This window comes from Salmo trutta, chromosome 34 (assembly GCF_901001165.1).
Source record: "Salmo trutta chromosome 34, fSalTru1.1, whole genome shotgun sequence".
NCBI classification, from domain to species: Eukaryota; Metazoa; Chordata; class Actinopteri; order Salmoniformes; family Salmonidae; genus Salmo; species Salmo trutta.
Window position 1 is genome coordinate 27601164 of NC_042990.1, and position 19518 is coordinate 27620681.

The following is a 19518-nucleotide window of genomic DNA, read 5'->3' on the forward strand; positions in this document are numbered from 1 at the left end:
TCACACACACAGATATACACATGCACACACATAGTGTAGTATTTTAATCGTTGTTGAATAATGTAGTCCCTCGGCTTTCACTGTAAGCAATTCATCATGTTATTCATGTCATTTTCCATGTGCGTCCCCTGATTTAATTGACAAACACACACACACACACACACACACACACACACACACACACACACACACACACACACACGGAAAGAGAGAGACACACACACAGAAAGAGAGAGACACACACACACACACAGAAAGAGAGAGAGAGAGACACACACACACACAGAAGGAAAAAGACACACGCAACAGAAAGAGAGAGACACACACACACACAGAAAGAGAGAGAGACACACACACACACACACACAGAAAGAGAGACACACACACACATGCACACATGCACATCCAATAATGCATTACCTGAAATAGAGCTGATGACACAATATCAAAATGGAACCCAATACTTTTTTCTACCAAAAGATACACTATATATACAAAAGTATGTGGACACTCCTTCAAATGAGTGGATTCGGCTATTTCAGCCATATCCGTTGCTGATTTGATTTGACAGGTGTATAAAATCGAGCACACAGCCATGCAATCTCCATAGACAAACATTGGCAGTAGAATGGCCTTACTGAAGAGCTCAGTGACTTCAACGTGGCACCTTCATAGGAGGCCACCTTTCCAACAAGTCAGTTCGTCAAATTTCTGCCCTGCTAGAGCTGACCCGTTCAACTGTAAGTGCTGTTATTGTGAGGTGAAAACATCTAGGAGCAACAACGGCTCAGACGCAAAGTGGTAGGCACACAAGCGCACAGAATGGGACCGCCGAGTGCTGAAGCGTGTAGAGCGTAAAAATCACATGTCCTCGGTTACAGCACTCACTACCGAGTTCCAAGCTGCCGCTGGAAACAATGTCAGCACAATAACTGTTGGTCCTAAGCCGAAGATCACCATGCGTAATGGCAAGTGTTGGCTGGAGTTGTGTACAGCTCACAGCCATTGGACTCTGGAACAGTGGAAACGCCTTCTCTGGAGTGATGAATCATGCTTCACCATCTGGCAGTCCGATGGACAAATCTAGGTTTGGCGGATGCCAGGAGAACGCTACCTGCCCAAATGTGATCAATGTTCCGGGCTACTGAGGTAGATCGGGCTCGGCCCCTTAGTTCCAGTGAAGGGAAATCTAATGCTTCAGCATACTATGACATTCCAGACCATTCTGTTTCCAACTTTGTGGCAACAGATTGGGGAAGGCCCTTTCCTGTTTCAGCATGACAATGCCCCCGTGCACAAAGCAAGTTCCATACAGAAATGGTTTGTCAAGATCGGTGTTGAAGAACTTGACTGGCCTGCACAGAGCCCTGACCTCAACCCCATCGAACAGCTTTGGGATGAATTGGAACTCGTACTGCGAGCCAGGCCTCACCGATGTTCTTGTGGCTGAATGGAAGCAAGTCCCTGCAGCAATGTTCCAACAACTAGTGGAAAACCTTCCCAGAAGAGTGGAGGCTGTTATAGCAGCAAAGGGGGACCAACTCCATATTAATGGCCATGATTTTGGAATGAGATGTTCGACGATCAGGTGTTCACATACTTTTGGTCATGTAGTGTATATCATTTTATAAAGGACTAGAGGGAACGACAGTGTACAGTATTGACAGTGTGATCAGTATACTAGTCCTTGAGCTAGGGACGTGATCGTTTGAGAGAAAGGGAACTTATGTTTGTGTGTGTTTATTTGTGTGTGTGTATATGTGTGTGTGTGTGTGTGTGTGTGTGTGTGTGTGTGTGTGTGTGTGTGTGTGTGTGTGTGTGTGTGTGTGCATATGTGTGCATATGTGTGTGCGTGTGGTTGCGTGCATGTGTGTGGGACTGTGTGAAGTGCCACCTGGTGTCTCAAGTTGTCCAAGTTGCCATTGATCTTTGTCATGGCGGTGGCTTAGCGAAGGTCTGTGTGTCTGTCTGCATGTGTGTTGTTCTTTTGTAAACATATTTCTTCATATTCCCTAGGCTCTCTGCATTGTTTGTTTTATTTCTCTAATATGACCTTTGGCCTTGCTCTTTCTCGTAGCCTTGGTTGCGTGCTCTCTGGGCTCATTTGCAAATGCATAAATAGGCTCTGGTTTTATGTGCCAGAGAAACACACCAGGCTATAGGTGTGTCACAGGAGGTTGGTGGCACCATAATGTGGGAGGACAGGCTCATGGTAATGGCTGAAGCGGAATCAGTGGAATGGTATCAAATACATTAAACACATGGTTTCCACATGTTTTCCATGTGTTTGATGCCATTCCATTTGCTTCGTTCCAGACATTATTATGAGCCGTCCTCCCCTGAGAAGCCTCCACTGGTGTGTGTGTTAACTCCTGATGTTTTTTACTGTGTGCATCAAACTCCTGCTCCCTTCCTGCACTACTGTTTCCACATAGTCTCTGTGGGTATGTGGCACTGGTAGTAAGTAACGCTCTACAAGGGGATTGTCACTGGATACTGTGTCACTTATTCACTCATTCCTTGTCTTGCAAGGTGATCAATGTTCCAGGCGAATGGGATAGATTATCCTCTGACCAGTAGGTGGTGCTACACCCCAGTGTTTTAACCCTCACTACACCCCAGTGTTTTAACCCTCACTACATCCCAGTGTTTTAAACCTAGCTACACCCCAGTGTTTTAAACCTAGCTACACCCCAGTGTTTTAACCCTCACTACACCACAGTGTTTTAACCCTCACTACACCCCAGTGTTTTAAACCTAGCTACATCCCAGTATTTTAACCCTCACTACACCCCAGTGTTTTAAACCTAGCTACACCCCAGTGTTTTAAACCTAGCTACACCCCAGTGTTTTAACCCTCACTACACCACAGTGTTTTAACCCTCACTACACCCCAGTGTTTTAAACCTAGCTACATCCCAGTGTTTTAACCCTCACTACACCCCAGTGTTTTAAACCTAGCTACACCCCAGTGTTTTAACCCTCACTACACCCCAGTGTTTTAAACCTAGCTACACCCCAGTGTTTTAACTCTCACTACATCCTAGTGTTTTAACCCTCAATACACCCCAGTGTTTTAAACCTAGCTACATCCCAGTGTTTTAACCCTCACTACAACCCAGTGTTTTAAACCTAGCTACACCCCAGTGTTTTAACCCTCACTACACCCCAGTGTTTTAAACCTAGCTACATCCCAGTGTTTTAACCCTCACTACAACCCAGTGTTTCAAACCTAGCTACACCCCAGTGTTTTAACCCTCACTACACCACAGTGTTTTAAACCTAGCTACACCCCAGTGTTTTAACCCTCACTACACCCCAGTGTTTTAACCCTCACTACACCCCAGTGTTTTAACCCTCACCACACCCCCGTGTTTTAACCCTCACTACACCCCAGTGTTTTAACCCTAGCTACACCCCAGTGTTTTAACCCTCACTACACCCCAGTGTTTTAACCCTCACTACACCCCAGTGTTTTAACCCTTACTACACCCCAGTGTTTTAATCCTCACTACACCCCAGTGTTTTAACTCTCACTACATCCTAGTGTTTTAAACCTAGCTACATCCCAGTGTTTTAACCCTCACTACACCCCAGTGTTTTAAATCTCACTCCATCCCTGTGTTTTAACCCTCTCTGAAATGGCCACTCTAAAAAGGCCCCTCTAAAATGTGTTTTGTCATACAACACAGTTCCACAGTCAACATTTTTGAAGAACCGTGCAATTGGCATGCTGACTGCAGGAATGTCCAATAGAGCTATTGCCAGATAATGTCATGTTCATTTCTTTATCATAAGCCACCTCCAATGTTGTTTTAGAGAATTTGGCAGTACGTCCAACCGGCTTCACAACCACAGACCTCTTCACAGATGAATCCCGGTTTCAAATGTATAGCATCGTATGTGCGAGCGGTTTGCTGATGTCAACATTGTGAACAGAGTGCTCCATTGTGGCGGTGGGGTTATGGTATGGGCAGGCAAACACAATTGCATTTTATCGATGGCAGTTTGATTGCACGGAGATACCGTGACGAGATCCTGAGGCCCATTGTCATTCCATTCATCCGCCGCCATCATTCATGCTTCAGCATGATAATACACTGCCCCATGTCAGAAGGAGCTGTACACAATTCCTGTTTATAACCCTCTCTACACCCCAGTGATATAACCCTCTCTACACCCCAGTGATATAACCCTCTCTACACCCCAGTGTTATAACCCTCTGCCCCCCAGAGATATAACCCTCTCTACACCCCAGTGATATAACCCTCTCTACACCCCAGTGACATAACCCTCTCTACACCCCAGAGTTATAACCCTCTGCCCCCCAGAGATATAACCCTCTCTACACCTCAGTGATATAACCCTCTCTACACCCCAGTGATATAACCCTCTCTACACCCCAGTGTTATAACCCTCTGCCCCCCAGAGATATAACCCTCTCTACACCCCAGTGTTATAACCCTCTCTACACCCCAGTGTTATAACCCTCTCTACACCCCAGTGATATAACCCTCTCTACACCCCACTGTTATAACCCTCTGCCCCCCAGTGATATAACCCTCTCTACACCCCAGTGTTATAACCCTCTGCCCCCCAGAGATATAACCCTCTCTACACCCCAGTGTTATAACCCTCTCTACACCCCAGTGTTATAACCCTCTCTACACTTCAGTGATATAACCCTCTCTACACCCCAGTGATATAAACCTCTCTACACCCCAGTGTTATAACCCTCTCTATACCCCAGTGTTATAACCCTCTCTACACCCCAGTGTTATAACCCTCTCTACACCACAGAGATATAACCCTCTCTACACCCCAGTGTTATAACCCTCTGCCCCCCAGAGATATAACCCTCTCTACACCCCAGTGATTCAACCCTCTCTACACCCCAGTGTTATAACCCTCTCTACACCCCAGAGATATAACCCTCTCTACACCCCAGAGATATAACCCTCTCTGCACCCCAGTGATATAACCCTCTCTGCACCCCAGTGATATAACCCTCTCTACACCCCAGTGATATAACCCTCTCTACACCCCAGTGTTTTAACCCTCTCTACACCCCAGTGATATAACCCTCTCTACACCCCAGTGATATAACCCTCTCTACACCCCAGTGTTATAACCCTCTCTACACCCCAGAGATATAACCCTCTCTACACCCCAGTGTTATAACCCTCTCTACACCCCAGAGATATAACCCTCTCTACACCCCAGTGATATAACCCTCTCTACACCCTAGTGATATAACCCTCTCTACGCCCCAGTGATATAACCCTCTCTACAACCCAGAGATATAACCCTCTCTACACCCCAGTGTTATAACCCTCTCTACACCCCAGAGATATAACCCTCTCAACACCCCAGTGATATAACCCTCTCTACACCCCAGAGATATAACCCTCTCTACACCCCAGAGATATAACCCTCTCTACACCCCAGTGATATAACCCTCTCTACACCCCAGAGATATAACCCTCTCTACACCCCAGTGTTATAACCCTCTCTACACCCCAGAGATATAACCCTCTCTACACCCCAGTGATATAACCCTCTCTACACCCCAGTGATATAACCCTCTCTACACCCCAGTGATATAACCCTCTCTATACCCCAGTGTTATAACCCTCTCTACACCCCCATGTTATAACCCTCTCTACACCCCAGTGATATAACCCTCTCTACACCCCAGTGATATAACCCTCTCTACACCCCAGTGATATAACCCTCTCTACACCCCAGTGTTATAACCCTCTCTACACCCCCATGTTATAACCCTCTCTATACCCCAGTGATATAACCCTCTCTACACCCCAGTGATATAACCCTCTCTACACCCCAGTGTTATAGTGTGTGTGTGTGTGTGTGCACATTTGAGTGTGTGTGTGTGTACATGTGAGTGTGGGTGTGTACATGTGAGTGTGTGTGTGTACATGTGAGTGTGTGTTTGTGTGTGTGTGTGTGTGTGTGTGTGTGTGTGTGTGTGTGTGTGTGTGTGTGTGTGTGTGCGTACGTACGCGTTTGTGTGTGTGCATGTGCATTTGCATGTGTCTGACTCCAGTGCATTCAAAAAGTATTCTTAACCTTGACTTATTTCACATTTTGTTGTGTTACAGCCTGAATTCAAAAGGATTTAAATGAATAAAACAAGTCACCCATCATCACACAATACCCCATAATGACAAAATGAAAACATGTTTTTGCACATTTATTGAAATAAATGAAATACAACCCTGAGTGAAAACATGTTAGAATCACCTTTGGCAGCAATTAAAGCTGTGTGTCTTTCTGGGTAAGTCTCTAAGAGCTTTCCACACCTGGATTGTACAATATTTGCATGTTATTATTTCAACAATTCTTCAAGCTCTGTTAATTTGATTTTTGATCATTGCTAGACAGACATTTTCAAGTCTTGCCATAGATTTACAAGCCAATTTAATTCCAAACTGTAACTAGGCCACTCAGGAACATTCAATGTAATCTTGGAACGCAACTCTAGTGTAGATTTGGCCTTTTGTTTTCGGTTATTGTCCTGCTGAAAGGTGAATTTGTCTCCCAATGTCTTGGAAAGCAGACTGAACCAGGTTTTTTACCTCTATTCTGTTTCTTTTTATACTGAAAGTCTCCTGATGAAAAGCATGCCCAAAACAAGAGGCATCCACCACCATGCATGAAAAACTGAAGAGTGTTACTCAGTGATGTGTTGGATTAAACATACATTAAACTCTGTAACTATTTTAAAGTCACCATTGGCCTCATGGTGAAATCCCTGAGAGGTTTCCTTCCTCTCCGGCAACTGAGTTAGGAAGGACGCCTGTATCTTTGTAGTGACTGGGAGTAGTATTGATACACCATCCAAAGTGTAATGAATAACTTCACCGTGCTTAAAGGGATATTCAATGTCTGCTTTTTCCCCCACAACCAATACATCTACCCATCTACCAATACATGTAGGTGCCCTTCTCTGCGAGGCATTGGAAAACCTCCCTGGTCTATGTGGTTAAATCTGTGTTTGAAATTCACTGCTCAACTGAGGGACCTTACAGATAATTGTATGTGTGGGGTACAGAGATGAGGTAGTCATTCAAAAATCATGTTAAACACTATTATTACACGCAGAGTAAGCATGCGACTTATTATGTGAATTGTTAAGTACATTTTCAGTCCTGAACTTTTTATTTTTATATCCAGGCAAGTCAAATACCACCTACCCCGGCCAAACCCTACCCGGATGACGCTGGGCCAATTGTGTGCCGCCCTATGGGACTTACAATCATGGCTGGTTTTGAAACAGCCTGGAATCACACCAGGATCTGTAGTGATGCCTCTAGCACTGAGATGCAGTGCCTTAGACCTCTGTGCCACTCGGGAGCCTCATAACTTATGTAGGTTTGCCATAACAAAAGGGCTGAATGCTTATTGACTGAAGACATTTTAACTTTTCATATTGAATTAGTTTGTCAACATTTCTAAAAACATATTTCCACTTTGACATTATGTGGTATTGTGTTTAGGCCAGTGACATAAAATCTAAATGTAATCCATTTAAAATTCAAGCTGTAACACAACAAAATGTAGAAAAAGTCAAGGGGTGTAAATACTTTCTGAAGGCGCTGTATCTCACTGTGTTTTTCAGCACCTACCCATTTACCCAACAATGACATCCGTCCTCTACAGATGTGTGGTGGCCTATCAGCCTGACAGAACTTGGATGCCTTTTTCTGTCTGTTCAGTTTATAATGCACCAGTCTTATCACTCTCCTTCATTTCTCTGCCTCTCTGTCTATCTCTCTCTTTCCCGTAATCCTTTCCTCCAACCCCCTCTATTCTACCTACACTCTTAGAAAAAAGGTGCTATCTAGAACCTGAAACGGTTCTTCGACTTTCTCCATAGGATAGAACCCTTTTTGGTTTCTCTAAAACAAAAACAATTTCGATCAAAAGAGTCCATATTAACAAAGGAAATTGAAGGACTAACAGAACAGATAGATAGCAATAAAAACTGTACCATAGAGGCACAGAATAAGTTAGAGGAAACACAAAAATAAATGGAGGAATTTATTTAAGAAAAATCCAGTGTAATATATTATAAAATAAAGCAAATTCTGTTTTAATCTTCAACATAGAAATGTGACCAAAAATAATTTACTGAAACTTGTTAGAAATGATGGAGTCACCCATGATTCACCAAACTATATTTTGAAAGAGAAAGTAAAGGACTTTAAGCATATGCTTTCATTTCAGTCTCCTCCATCTCCACTAACCAAAGCAAATTGTATGGATTTTTTTTCTATTAATAATGTAAAATTAACAGCTGTGCAGAAAGGCTCATGTGAAGGCCAAATTACAGAGGAGGAACTTGATGCGATTTAAGCCTTTAGGTTAGGGAAAACTCCAGGGCTGGATGGCATACCAGTGGAGGTATACCAAATATTTTATGTTAAGACTCAGAGGACTGTTATCAGCATGTTTTAACCACTCCTGTATAAATGTTAGATTATCGGACACTCAACAAGAAGGTCTGATTTCATTATTATTGAAACAGGATCCAAGTGGCAAATATAAAGATCCAGTCCATGTAAAAAAATGGAGGCATCTTACTCTTCAGTGTTGTGATGCAAAAATGCTACCATGGAAAGGAAAACACTTAGATTAACTCTTTAGTCATATCACAATTTACCTATTTACTGGTGGTTTTGCCTACACCTAGCAACCTGTTTTTGAAGTTATTTGAAAAAATATAATACATTTTATTTGGAATGCAAGCCAGACAAAATTAAAAGGGCCTATTTATATAATGAATATGAATTCGGAGGGCAGAAATTATTAAATATTAAAGCATTATACCTCTCACTAAAGGCTTCAGTCATACAAAAGTTATACTTAAATCTGAAATGGTTCTCTAGCACATTAGTAAGAATGTCTCACCCCATGTTCAATAATGGCCTTTTTCCCTTTATTCAAATTACAACCGCTCATTTTTGGTTATTTGAAACCAAAACCATCTCTAAAATGTAGTTATTTTTTAAACAAGCCATAGAAAGTTGGTTGCAATTTCAGTTTAATTCACCAGAAAAGACAGAACAAATAATACAACAAATATTGTGGTTAAACTCAAATATACTAATAAAAATAAAAAAATGTATTTTTCGCTAACATTTTAAAAAGGTATAATCTTTGTAAATGATATCATAAATAGGACTGGTGGAGCTCTGTCACACATGCAGCTAACACAGATAGAGTCATTAGATAATTTATTCTGGTACTGTCCATATGTAGCTCATTTTCGGTGACAGGTCCAGGAATGTCTGAAGAATTGTAACCTAGAACTAACGCTGCAGATAGCAATACTGGGTTATTTCAAAAGTCAAAGTCAATCGATCAATAATATACTGCTCAAAAAAATAAAGGGAACACTTAAACAACACATCCTAGATCTGATTGAAAGAAATAATCTTATTAAATACTTTTTTCTTTACATAGTTGAATGTGCTGACAACAAAATCACACAAAAATAATCAATAGAAATCCAATTTATCAACCCATGGAGGTCTGGATTTGGAATCACACTCAAAATTAAAGTGGAAAACCACACTACAGGCTGATCCAACTTTGATGTAATGTCCATAAAACAAGTCAAAATGAGGCTCAGTAGTGTGTGTGGCCTCCACGTGCCTGTATGACCTCCCTACAACGCCTGGGCATGCTCCTGATGAGGTGGCGGATGGTCTCCTGAGGGATCTCCTCCCAGACCAGGACTAAAGCATCCGCCAACTCCTGGACAGTCTGTGGTGTAACGTGGCGTTGGTGGATGGAGCGAGACATGATGTCCCAGATGTGCTCAATTGGATTCAGGTCTGGGGAACGGGCGGGCCAGTCCATAGCATCAATGCCTTCCTCTTGCAGGAACTGCTGACACACCCCGGCCACATGAGGTCTAGCATTGTCTTGCATTAGGAGGAACCCAGGGCCAACCGCACCAGCATATGGTCTCACAAGGGGTCTGAGGATCTCATCTCGGTACCTAATGGCAGTCAGGCTACCTCTGGCGAGCACATGGAGGGCTGTGCGGCCCCCCAAAGAAATGCCACCCCACACCATGACTGACCCACCGCCAAACCGGTCATGCTGGAGGATGTTGCAGGCAGCAGAACGTTCTCCACGGCGTCTCCAGACTCTGTCACGTCTGTCACGTGCTCAGTGTGAACCTGCTTTCATCTGTGAAGAGCACAGGGCGCCAGTGGCGAATTTGCCAATCTTGGTGTTATCTGGTAAATGCCAAACGTCCTGCACGGTGTTGGGCTGTAAGCACAACACCCACCTGTGGATGTCGGGCCCTCATACCACCCTCATGGAGTCTGTTTCTGACCGTTTGAGCAGACACATGCACATTTGTGGCCTGCTGGAGGTCATTTTGCAGGGCTCTGGCAGTGCTTCTTCTGCTCCTCCTTGCACAAAGGTGGAGGTAGCGGTCCTGCTGCTGGGTTGTTGCCCTCCTACGGCCTCCTCCACGTCTCCTGATGTACTGGTCTGTCTCCTGGTAGCGCCTCCATGCTCTGGACACTACGCTGACAGACACATCAAACCTTCTTGCCACAGCTCGCATTGATGTGCCATCCTGGATGAGCTGCACTACCTGAGCCACTTGTGTGGGTTGTAGACTCCGTCTCATGCTACCACTAGGGTGAAAGCACCGCCAGCATTCAAAAGTGACCAAAACATCAGCCAGGAAGCATAGGAACTGAGAAGTGGTCTGTGGTCCCCACCTGCAGAACCACTCCTTTATTGGGGGTGTCTTGCTAATTGCCTATAATTTCCACCTGTTGTCTATTCCATTTGCACAACAGCATGTGAAATTTATTGTCAATCAGTGTTGCTTCCTAAGTGGACAGTTTGATTTCACAGAAGTGTGATTGACTTGGAGTTACATTGTGTTGTTTAAGTGTTCCCTTTATTTTTTTGAGCAGTGTATAATAATACTTTTAGCAAAAATGTTTATCTTTAATTTACAATCTGTAGAAACTATGAAAATAGAAAGGTTCAGAACGTTTGTGAAGCATCACAGCACAGTTGAAAAATATATGGCAAATCCAATATGGATGGTGTTAAGAGAAAGATGGGAGGGGTTGAATTGAGCTGAAGGGTGGGAATAATAACAACAAGATAACTAATGTAAAACATACGGGGTCTGTAAAATGTCTATAGGTTCAGAAATGTTATGAAATAGAACAGTTAAAAATATATGTCAAATAGAAATCGGACTGGATGGACATCAGAAACAAATGGGAGAGGTGGAGGTTAGAGGAAGGCCAGGACTAAAAACTAACAAAATATAACTTTTGTAAAATAGATTGTCTGTAAAATGTATATATTATGTTTAAACTGAAGGTAGAAGCCTAAGTGTTAATATTTATCAGTTTACTCCAATTGGAGGAGGGGTGGTAGGGTTTGCAGGAAATAATAAAGGAAAACATATTTAAATATATATATATATATAAATATATATATATATATATATATATATATATATATATATATATATATATATACACATACCCACATATATATAAATATACATACATATACATACAAATACACATACAGACATGCATATATGTATATATATATATATATATATATATTTAAATATATGTTCCTTTATTATTTCCTGCAAAACCTACCACCCCTCCTCCAATTGGAGTAAACTGATAAACAATAACACTTAGGCTTCTACCTTCAGTTTAAACATATATATATATATATATATATTAATATATATATATATATATACAGTTGAAGTCGGAAGTTTAAATACACTTAGGTTGGAGTCATTAAAACTCGTTTACAATCACTCCACAAACTTCTTCTTAACAAACTATAGTTTTGGCAAGTCGGTTAGGACATCTACTTCGTGCATGACACAAGTAATTTTTCCAACAATTGTTTACAGACAGATTATTTCAATTATAATTCACTGTATCACAATTCCAGTGGGTCAGAAGTTTACTTAGACTAAGTTGACTGTGACTTTAAACAGCTTGGAAAATTCCAGAAAATGATGTCATGGCTTTAGAAGCTTCTGATAGGCTAATTGACATCATTTGAGTCAATTGGAGGTGTACTTGTGGATGTATTTCAAGGCCTACCTTCAAACTCAGTGCCTCCTTGCTTGACATCATGGGAAAATCAAAAGAAATCAGCCAAGACCTCAGAAACAAAATTGTAGATCTCCACAAGTCTGGTTCATCTTTGGGAGCAATTTCCAAATGCCTGAAGGTACCACGTTCATCTGTACAAACAATAATATGCAAGTATAAACACCATGGGACCATGCAGCCATCCTACCACTCAGGAAGGAGATGCGTTCTGTCTCCTAGAGATGAACGTACTTTGGTGCGAAAAGTGCAAATCAATCCCAGAACAACAGCAAAGGACCTTGTGAAGATGCTGGAGGAAACAGGTACAAAGTATCTATATCCACAGTAAAACGAGTCCTATATCGACATAACCTGAAAGGCCGCTCAGCAAGGAAGAAGCCACTGCTCCAAATCTGCCAGAAAAAAGCCAGACTACGGTTTGCAACTGCACATGGGGACAAAGATCGTACTTTTTGGAGAAATGTCCTATGGTCTGATGAAACAAAAATAGAACTGTTTGGCCATAATGACCATCGTTATGTTTGGAGGAAAAAAGGGGACGCTTGCAAGCCGAAGAACACCATCCCAACCCTGAAGCACAAGGGTGGCAGCATCATGTTGGGGGGGTGCTTTGCTGCAGGAGGGACTGGTGCACTTCACAAAATAGATGGCATCATGAGAAGGAAAATGATGTGGAAATATTGAAGCAACATCTCAAGACATCAGTCAGGAAGTTAAAGCTTGGTCGCAAATGGGTCTTCCAAATGGACAATGATCTCAAGCATACTTCCAAAGTTGTGGCAAAATGGCTTAAGAACAACAAAGTCAAGGTATTGGAGTGGCCATCACAAAGCCCTGACCTCAAACCTGTAGAAAATGTGTGGGCAGAACTGAAAAAGCATGTGCGAGCAAGGAGGCCTTCAACCTGACTCAGTTACACCAGCTCTGTCAGGAGGAATGGGCCAAAATTCACCCAACTTATTGTGGGAAGCTTGTGGAAGGTTACCCGAAACATTTGGCCCAAGTGAAACAATTTAAAGGCAATGCTACCAAATACTAATTGAGTGTATGTAAACTTCTGACCCACTGGGAATGTGGAAAGCTGAAATAAATAATTCTCTCTACTGTTATTCTGACATTTCACATTCTTCAAATAAAGTGGTGATCCTAACTGACCTAAAACAGGGAATTTTTACTAGGATTATATGTCAGGAATTGTGAAAAACTGAGTTTAAATGTATTTGGCTAAGGTGTAAACTTCTGACTTCAACTGTATATATCAATATTTATATTTACCCCAACAATATATGAGGGATTGGAAATGATGCAGACAAATACATTGATTGAAGCTACAATCTATCTGCAATATTAAAGCTGATCTACCCCCTAAAAAAGATATATAATTAAAAAAGAAATAAATCAGTGTGTTTTACATGGAACAGCCAATGTACCCTTTTGAAACCCTTTTTTCTAAGAGTGTAAGGATGCTTTATTGGTGTGAATTAGATCGCTTTAGCTCTAGTAAGTAATTGGATTCTAACTACTCTCCATTCAAGATGTTACCAGTGAATCTGAGCGAGCCCGATTCCTTAGACAATGTTTAACAAGTATCCAGCTGCTTTTTAAGGGCTCTCTAGTGAACCGTTTGGATGGAGATGTTTCCTGTAGTCTGTGCTTACATTAGCAGCTCAGTATTCTCAGGATGGAGTTAGATGATTACAAAAAATCGGTGATTGTATAAACAATGTACCTTAAGTTTTGCTCTCAGAGGATGCTTAAAACCAACTGTTTGGCTTTTTTTCATGGCTAAGCAGACCAGGCAGATATTCTTCCCCCTCTCTCTCTCTCTCTCTCTCTCTCTCTCTCTCTCTCTCTCTCTCTCTCTCTGTCTCTCTCTCTCTCTCTCTCTCTCTCTCTCTCTCTCTCTCTCTCTCTCTCTCTCTGTCTCTCTCTCTCTCTCTCTCTGTCTCTCTCTCTCTCTCTCTCTCTCTCTCTCTCTCTCTCTCTCTCTCTCTCTCTCTCTCTCTCTCTCTCTCTCTCTCTCTCTCTCTCTCTCTCTCTCTCTCTCTCTCTCTCTCTCTCTCGCATCTCTTTCTAATTCTTCTTTTTCTCCCATTCTTCATATATCTCATATATCTCATATTGTCTTTCAACACCCCTCCCTTCAGCCTTTTCTCCCTCGATGCATTTATTTAAAAAACATTTCTCACTCTTTCCATCTCTCTCATTCAATATTCCCCAAAGTGTTAAAACTATGCACACCTTCAAAATTCTCTGACTCATTAGAATGCATTTTCTATTTTCCTTCACTTCTGCCTTTGTGTCTTCAAATCTCATTTTGCCATAAAATTGTCCATTCATACTTCCAAAATCCATGTATTTTCCCTGTGTTTCTCCCTATCTCTCCATCTCTCACTCATCTTCTCTCAAAATCCATGTATTTTCCCTGTGCTTCTCCCTATCTCTCCATCCCTCACTCATCTTCTCTCCAAGTATTTATCTTTTCCTCCTTTCTTACGACTAGTCTGGTTATAGTGATCTGTATGTGTCTGGTTCTGTGGACATGTACAGTATGTCTATTACCTGTGGGCATGTGGTGTTGTATGTGTGTGGACACCCATGCTAGTCTGTTTATTTCTCTTACCTGTTTGCAGTGTATTGCGTACGCTGCCGTGTTGTGTTTCTCCGCATTGTGCTGCTCTGGTTCCTCAACACTTCACCCCCAGCATGCCATAACTCAACACTGTCCCACGGCTAACTCCCAGTCCCATTCATAGTGTTGGATACTCAATTGCCACTAAGCCCATTTTAGTAGATTTCCAAGATGAGCCCTCTATACAACTCTATGGTACCATTGCACAGAGGAGGACTTTGCTCCTAGACACTGATCTTAGGTCCCTCTTGGTAAACACTTTTGGTGAACTAGTTTAATTTGGAACAGTTAACTGATAGTTGACCTGTGCCCATAAGCAACTTCTACTCAGAGTGGTAAGAACAAGAGAGCTTCCTCTCAAAAACCAGGCCGCCGTATTCCCAAGGACCAGTTTTGCTGCCATATTCATTATGTTTAAAAGGCAAAACTGATTCTAGATCAGCACTCATACTCTTTTATTTTATTATTTTTTATATTTAACCTTTATTTAACCAGGTAGACTAGCTGAGAACAAGTTCTCATTTACAACTGCGATCTGGCAACTCTGAGAGGCTTTATGAATACTGTCCCAGGTTATTTGAAGATGTTCATTAAAATATATGAAATAGAAGGCATCACATCATTTGAATGAGCAAGTTGATGAATGTTTAACCATATTGCTGATCAGAGTCTGATAATTCTGTGCCCTCAACATGACATTTTAATGACCAAAAAGTATAGTATGTTTTAATCAATTTGGAATGTACTTTATGATCATGTCATACTCACGTGTATAAATCCATTTATCAGAACGCACTTCAACGTTGTGACCTTCTGAGCACGGCCCAGTCCTTCGTAACAGCTGCAGGTGGAGGTGGAACTTTTGGTTTTGGTAGCTTGGAGCATGTTCTTTCCTGGTTAGAACGATATGGAGAGGTGGCGAGGGCCACATCTTACCTCCGTGCCATCTGCGTTACTGTTGGTTCTTTTGAGAGGTGTGCTAGTGTTCATTTACTCACTTTTTGTCTCATCCTCTTACCCCTTTGCTGACAGGAGTTATGATCCCGCCTCAAAGCTCACACTCTCTAACCCTAATGGTTGTGACAGGGGGTGGGACCCTCCTCCTCGTTCATTATCTGTCCTCATTTGCTATAACAGGCAAATCCACACACCTCCTATCTCTCATTCTCTCATCCCTATTGGCTGTGTGTGCCTGTCTGTCTCTGGGTGTTGCAGTCCATGGGCTGTGGGAGGAGTGGTCGGCATGGAGCCTTTGTTCTGTCACGTGTGGGCGGGGCTCCAGGACCCGAACCAGGAACTGTGTGAGCGGAGGAGAGGCCAAGCTCTGTGGAGGGCCTGAGAAACAGACCAAACTCTGCAACATAGCAGTGTGTCCCGGTTAGTACCATCTCATATACAGTACCAGTCAAAAGTTTGGACACACCTACTCATTCAAGGGATTTTCTTTATTTTTACTATTTTTTATATTGTAGAATAATAGTGAAGACATCAAAACCTCCAGGCTGTGTAAGGGCCTCCAGGCTGTGTAAGGGCTATTTGACCAAGAAGGAGAGTGATGGAGTTCAGCATCAGATGACCTGGTGTCCACAATCACCTTACCTGAACCCAATTGAGATGGTTTGGGATGAGTTGGACCGCAGAGTGAAGGAAAAGCAGCCAACAACTGCTCAGCATATGTGGGAACTCCTTCAAGACTGTTGGAAAAGCATTCCAGGTGAAGCTGGTTTAGAGAATGCCAAGAGTGTGCAAAGCTGTCATCAAGGCAAACGGTGGCTATTTTGAAGAATCTCAAATATAAAATCCATATAGATTTGTTTAACCTCTTACATCTAGATGGTCCGCTAGCGGAACACCGCTCCAATATCCAATGATAGGGCGTGGCGCGAATTACAAATTCCTCAAAAATCTAAAACTTCCATTTTTCAAACATATGACTAATTTACACCATTTTAAAGACAAGACTCTCCTTTATCTAACCACATTGTCCGATTTCAAGAAGGCTTTACAACGAAAGCATAACATTAGATTATGTCAGGAGAGTACCCAGCCAGAAATAATCACACACCCATTTTTCAAGCTAGCATATAATGTCACAAAAACCAAAACCACAGCTAAATGCAGCACTAACCTTTGATGATCTTCATCAGATGACACTCCTAGGACATTATGTTATACAATACATGCATGTTTTGTTCAATCAAGTTCATATTTATATCAAAAACCAGCTTTTTACATTAGCATTTGACGTTCAGAACTAGCATACCCACCGAACACTTCCGGTGAATTTACTAAATTACTCACGATAAACGTTCACAAAAAACATAACAATTATTTTAAGAATTATAGATACAGACTCCTTTATGCAATCGCGGTGTCCGATTTTAAAATAGCTTTTCGGTGAAAGCACATTTTGCAATATTCTGAGTAGATAGCCCGGCCATCACAGGCTAGCTATTTTGACACCCACCAAGTTTGGCACTCACCAAACTCAGATTTACTATAAGAAAAATTGGATTACCTTTGCTGTTCTTCGTCAGAATGCACTCCCAGGACTTCTACTTCCACACCAATGTTGTTTTTGTTCCAAATAATCCATAGTTATATCCAAATAGCGGCGTTTTGTTCTTGCGTTCAAGACACTATCCGAAGGGTGACGCGCCGGCGCGTATCGTGACAAACAATTTCAAAATATTCCATTACCATACTTCGAAGCATGTCAAACGCTGTTTAAAATCAATTTTTATGCGATTTTTCTCGTAAAATAGCGATAATATTCCGACCGGGAGACGTCGTTTTCGTTCAAAGACTGAAAATGTAAAATGGACCCTTCTCGTGCACGTGCGCACCCGTTTCATTGTTCTCAGATCGACCACTATCCAAATGCGCTACTGTTTTTCAGCCAGGGACTGCAGAGTCATCATTCAACGTTCTGGCGCCTTCTGAGAGCCTATGGGAGCGTTAGAAAATGTCACGTTACAGCAGAGATCCTCTGTTTTCCATAAAGAGGCTATAGAATGGCCAAGAAATGGTCAGAGAGGGCACTTCCTGTTTAGAATCTTCTCAGGTTTTGGCCTGCCATATGAGTTCTGTTATACTCACAGACACCATTCAAACAGTTTTAGAAACTTTAGGGTGTTTTCTATCCAAATCAAACAATTATATGCATATTCTAGTTTTTTATCCGGCAGTGAAAATACTGCCCCCTATCCTAAACAGGTTAACACTTTTTTGGTTACTGCATGATTCCATATGTGTTATTTCATAGTTTTGATGTCTTCACTATTATTCTAAAATGTAGAAAATAGTAAAAATAAAGAAAAAACATTGAATCAGTAGGTGTGTCCAAACTTTTGACTGGTACTGTACATATACACCTCTATCTATATGTCTGTCTATCTCTCTGTCCATCGGTCAGTCTGTCCCTGTGCCTCTCCTTCTGTGAAGGGCCTGAGACACAGACCAAACTCTGCAACATAGTATTGTTTCATTCAGTACCATCTCTTATACACACTGTATATACTCCATCTATCTGTTTTTCTCTCTCTCACTCTCTCGCTCTCTCTCTCTCTGTCTCTCTCTCTCTCTCTCCTCTCTCTCTCTTTCTTTCTCTCTCTTTCTCTCTCCCTCTCTCTCTACCTTCCATATATAATATACATAGTACATGTCATGCTCCTCTTTCTCTCTCTCTGTCTGTATCTCTGTTCCTCTGTCTTTCTCTCGATATCCTCTTTTCGTATCAGTCTCCATATATCTTACTCTGTTATCCTATATTTATGTGTCACTACTTTGTTTCTACACTGTCATATTACTCACTCAGTCCTCATATGTCCTCGCCTGTCCAGTCTTGTTCAATACGATCAGGCTGACATCTCCATTTTTACTCCAGTACTCTTTATACATCTCTGCTCATCTCTTAAATCCATAATAGAAAGCTCAGTTTCAGCACATCCTCAGAGATGGAGAGATAGTAAAGTTGTTGCTTTATAGCAGTTTCTACTCCTCTGGCTAGGTTTGTTTTCTCGTTTGTTCATTGGTTCTTTCTTCCATTTCGTTCTTTCTGTCTATCAGTCTTAATTTCTTTTTTTTGTTCTTTATTTCTTTCCGTTTCATTTCTTTTTGTTCATAATAGTTTCTTCAGTGTTTGATTGCTGTGGTCCAGCCTCTGTCTCTTTGATATGACCTATTACCTTGTCAGGAGGAGTGGTTAATCATTGTGTGGCTGCATTCCAAACTCATTGTCAAGTGCACTGGATGGCTCGATTCCAATTTGGTGTCGAGCCGTTTGGTGTAGAGCTGTTATTAGAACTCCATTGGAGAGGAATGGGGTGGGACAATCAAAGTCCTTGAGGGTCATTGGAGGACACTCAGAATAAGGGGCAGGGCAAGCTTTGATTGACAGTGATTGCAGCCTGTCACAGAACAGGTGTTGTATCTGTCTAGCATGTAACCATTGGACAATCATGCCATTGTGTCCCATGTACATTCATATGTTCAAATTCCATAAATTTGACTTATAGAACACATCTGTCCAACTGGTAGAGGTGAAGCTGCTACAGGGTGAAAATCACTATCCAAGACTTGAAGTAGCTCTTTGTTTTGAAGTCTGTGTCACAATGTCTTAAAACAAGAGAATGAACGAGCATATGGTGCTGTGTGTCAAGAATTAGGTTGTTATCATTTGTTTGTTTCTGCTATCTGTATGTGTTTTATAAATGTTTATAC

At 41.8% G+C, this 19518-nt stretch overlaps 1 protein-coding gene across 2 annotated transcripts in view; it reads left to right on the forward strand.

Moving 5' to 3' along the window:
* Positions 1 to 19518, forward strand: part of adgrb2 (adhesion G protein-coupled receptor B2) — a 470244-nt gene that overhangs the window by 259523 nt on the left and 191203 nt on the right. The window contains exon 6 of one of the 2 annotated variants that reach the window (XM_029732443.1): positions 16012 to 16173. The exons of the other annotated variant lie outside the window; for it this stretch is intronic. Coding sequence (XP_029588303.1) covers positions 16012 to 16173 — 162 coding nt within the window. The remainder of the gene's footprint in view (positions 1 to 16011; positions 16174 to 19518) is intronic. 2 annotated transcript variants of the gene reach the window in all.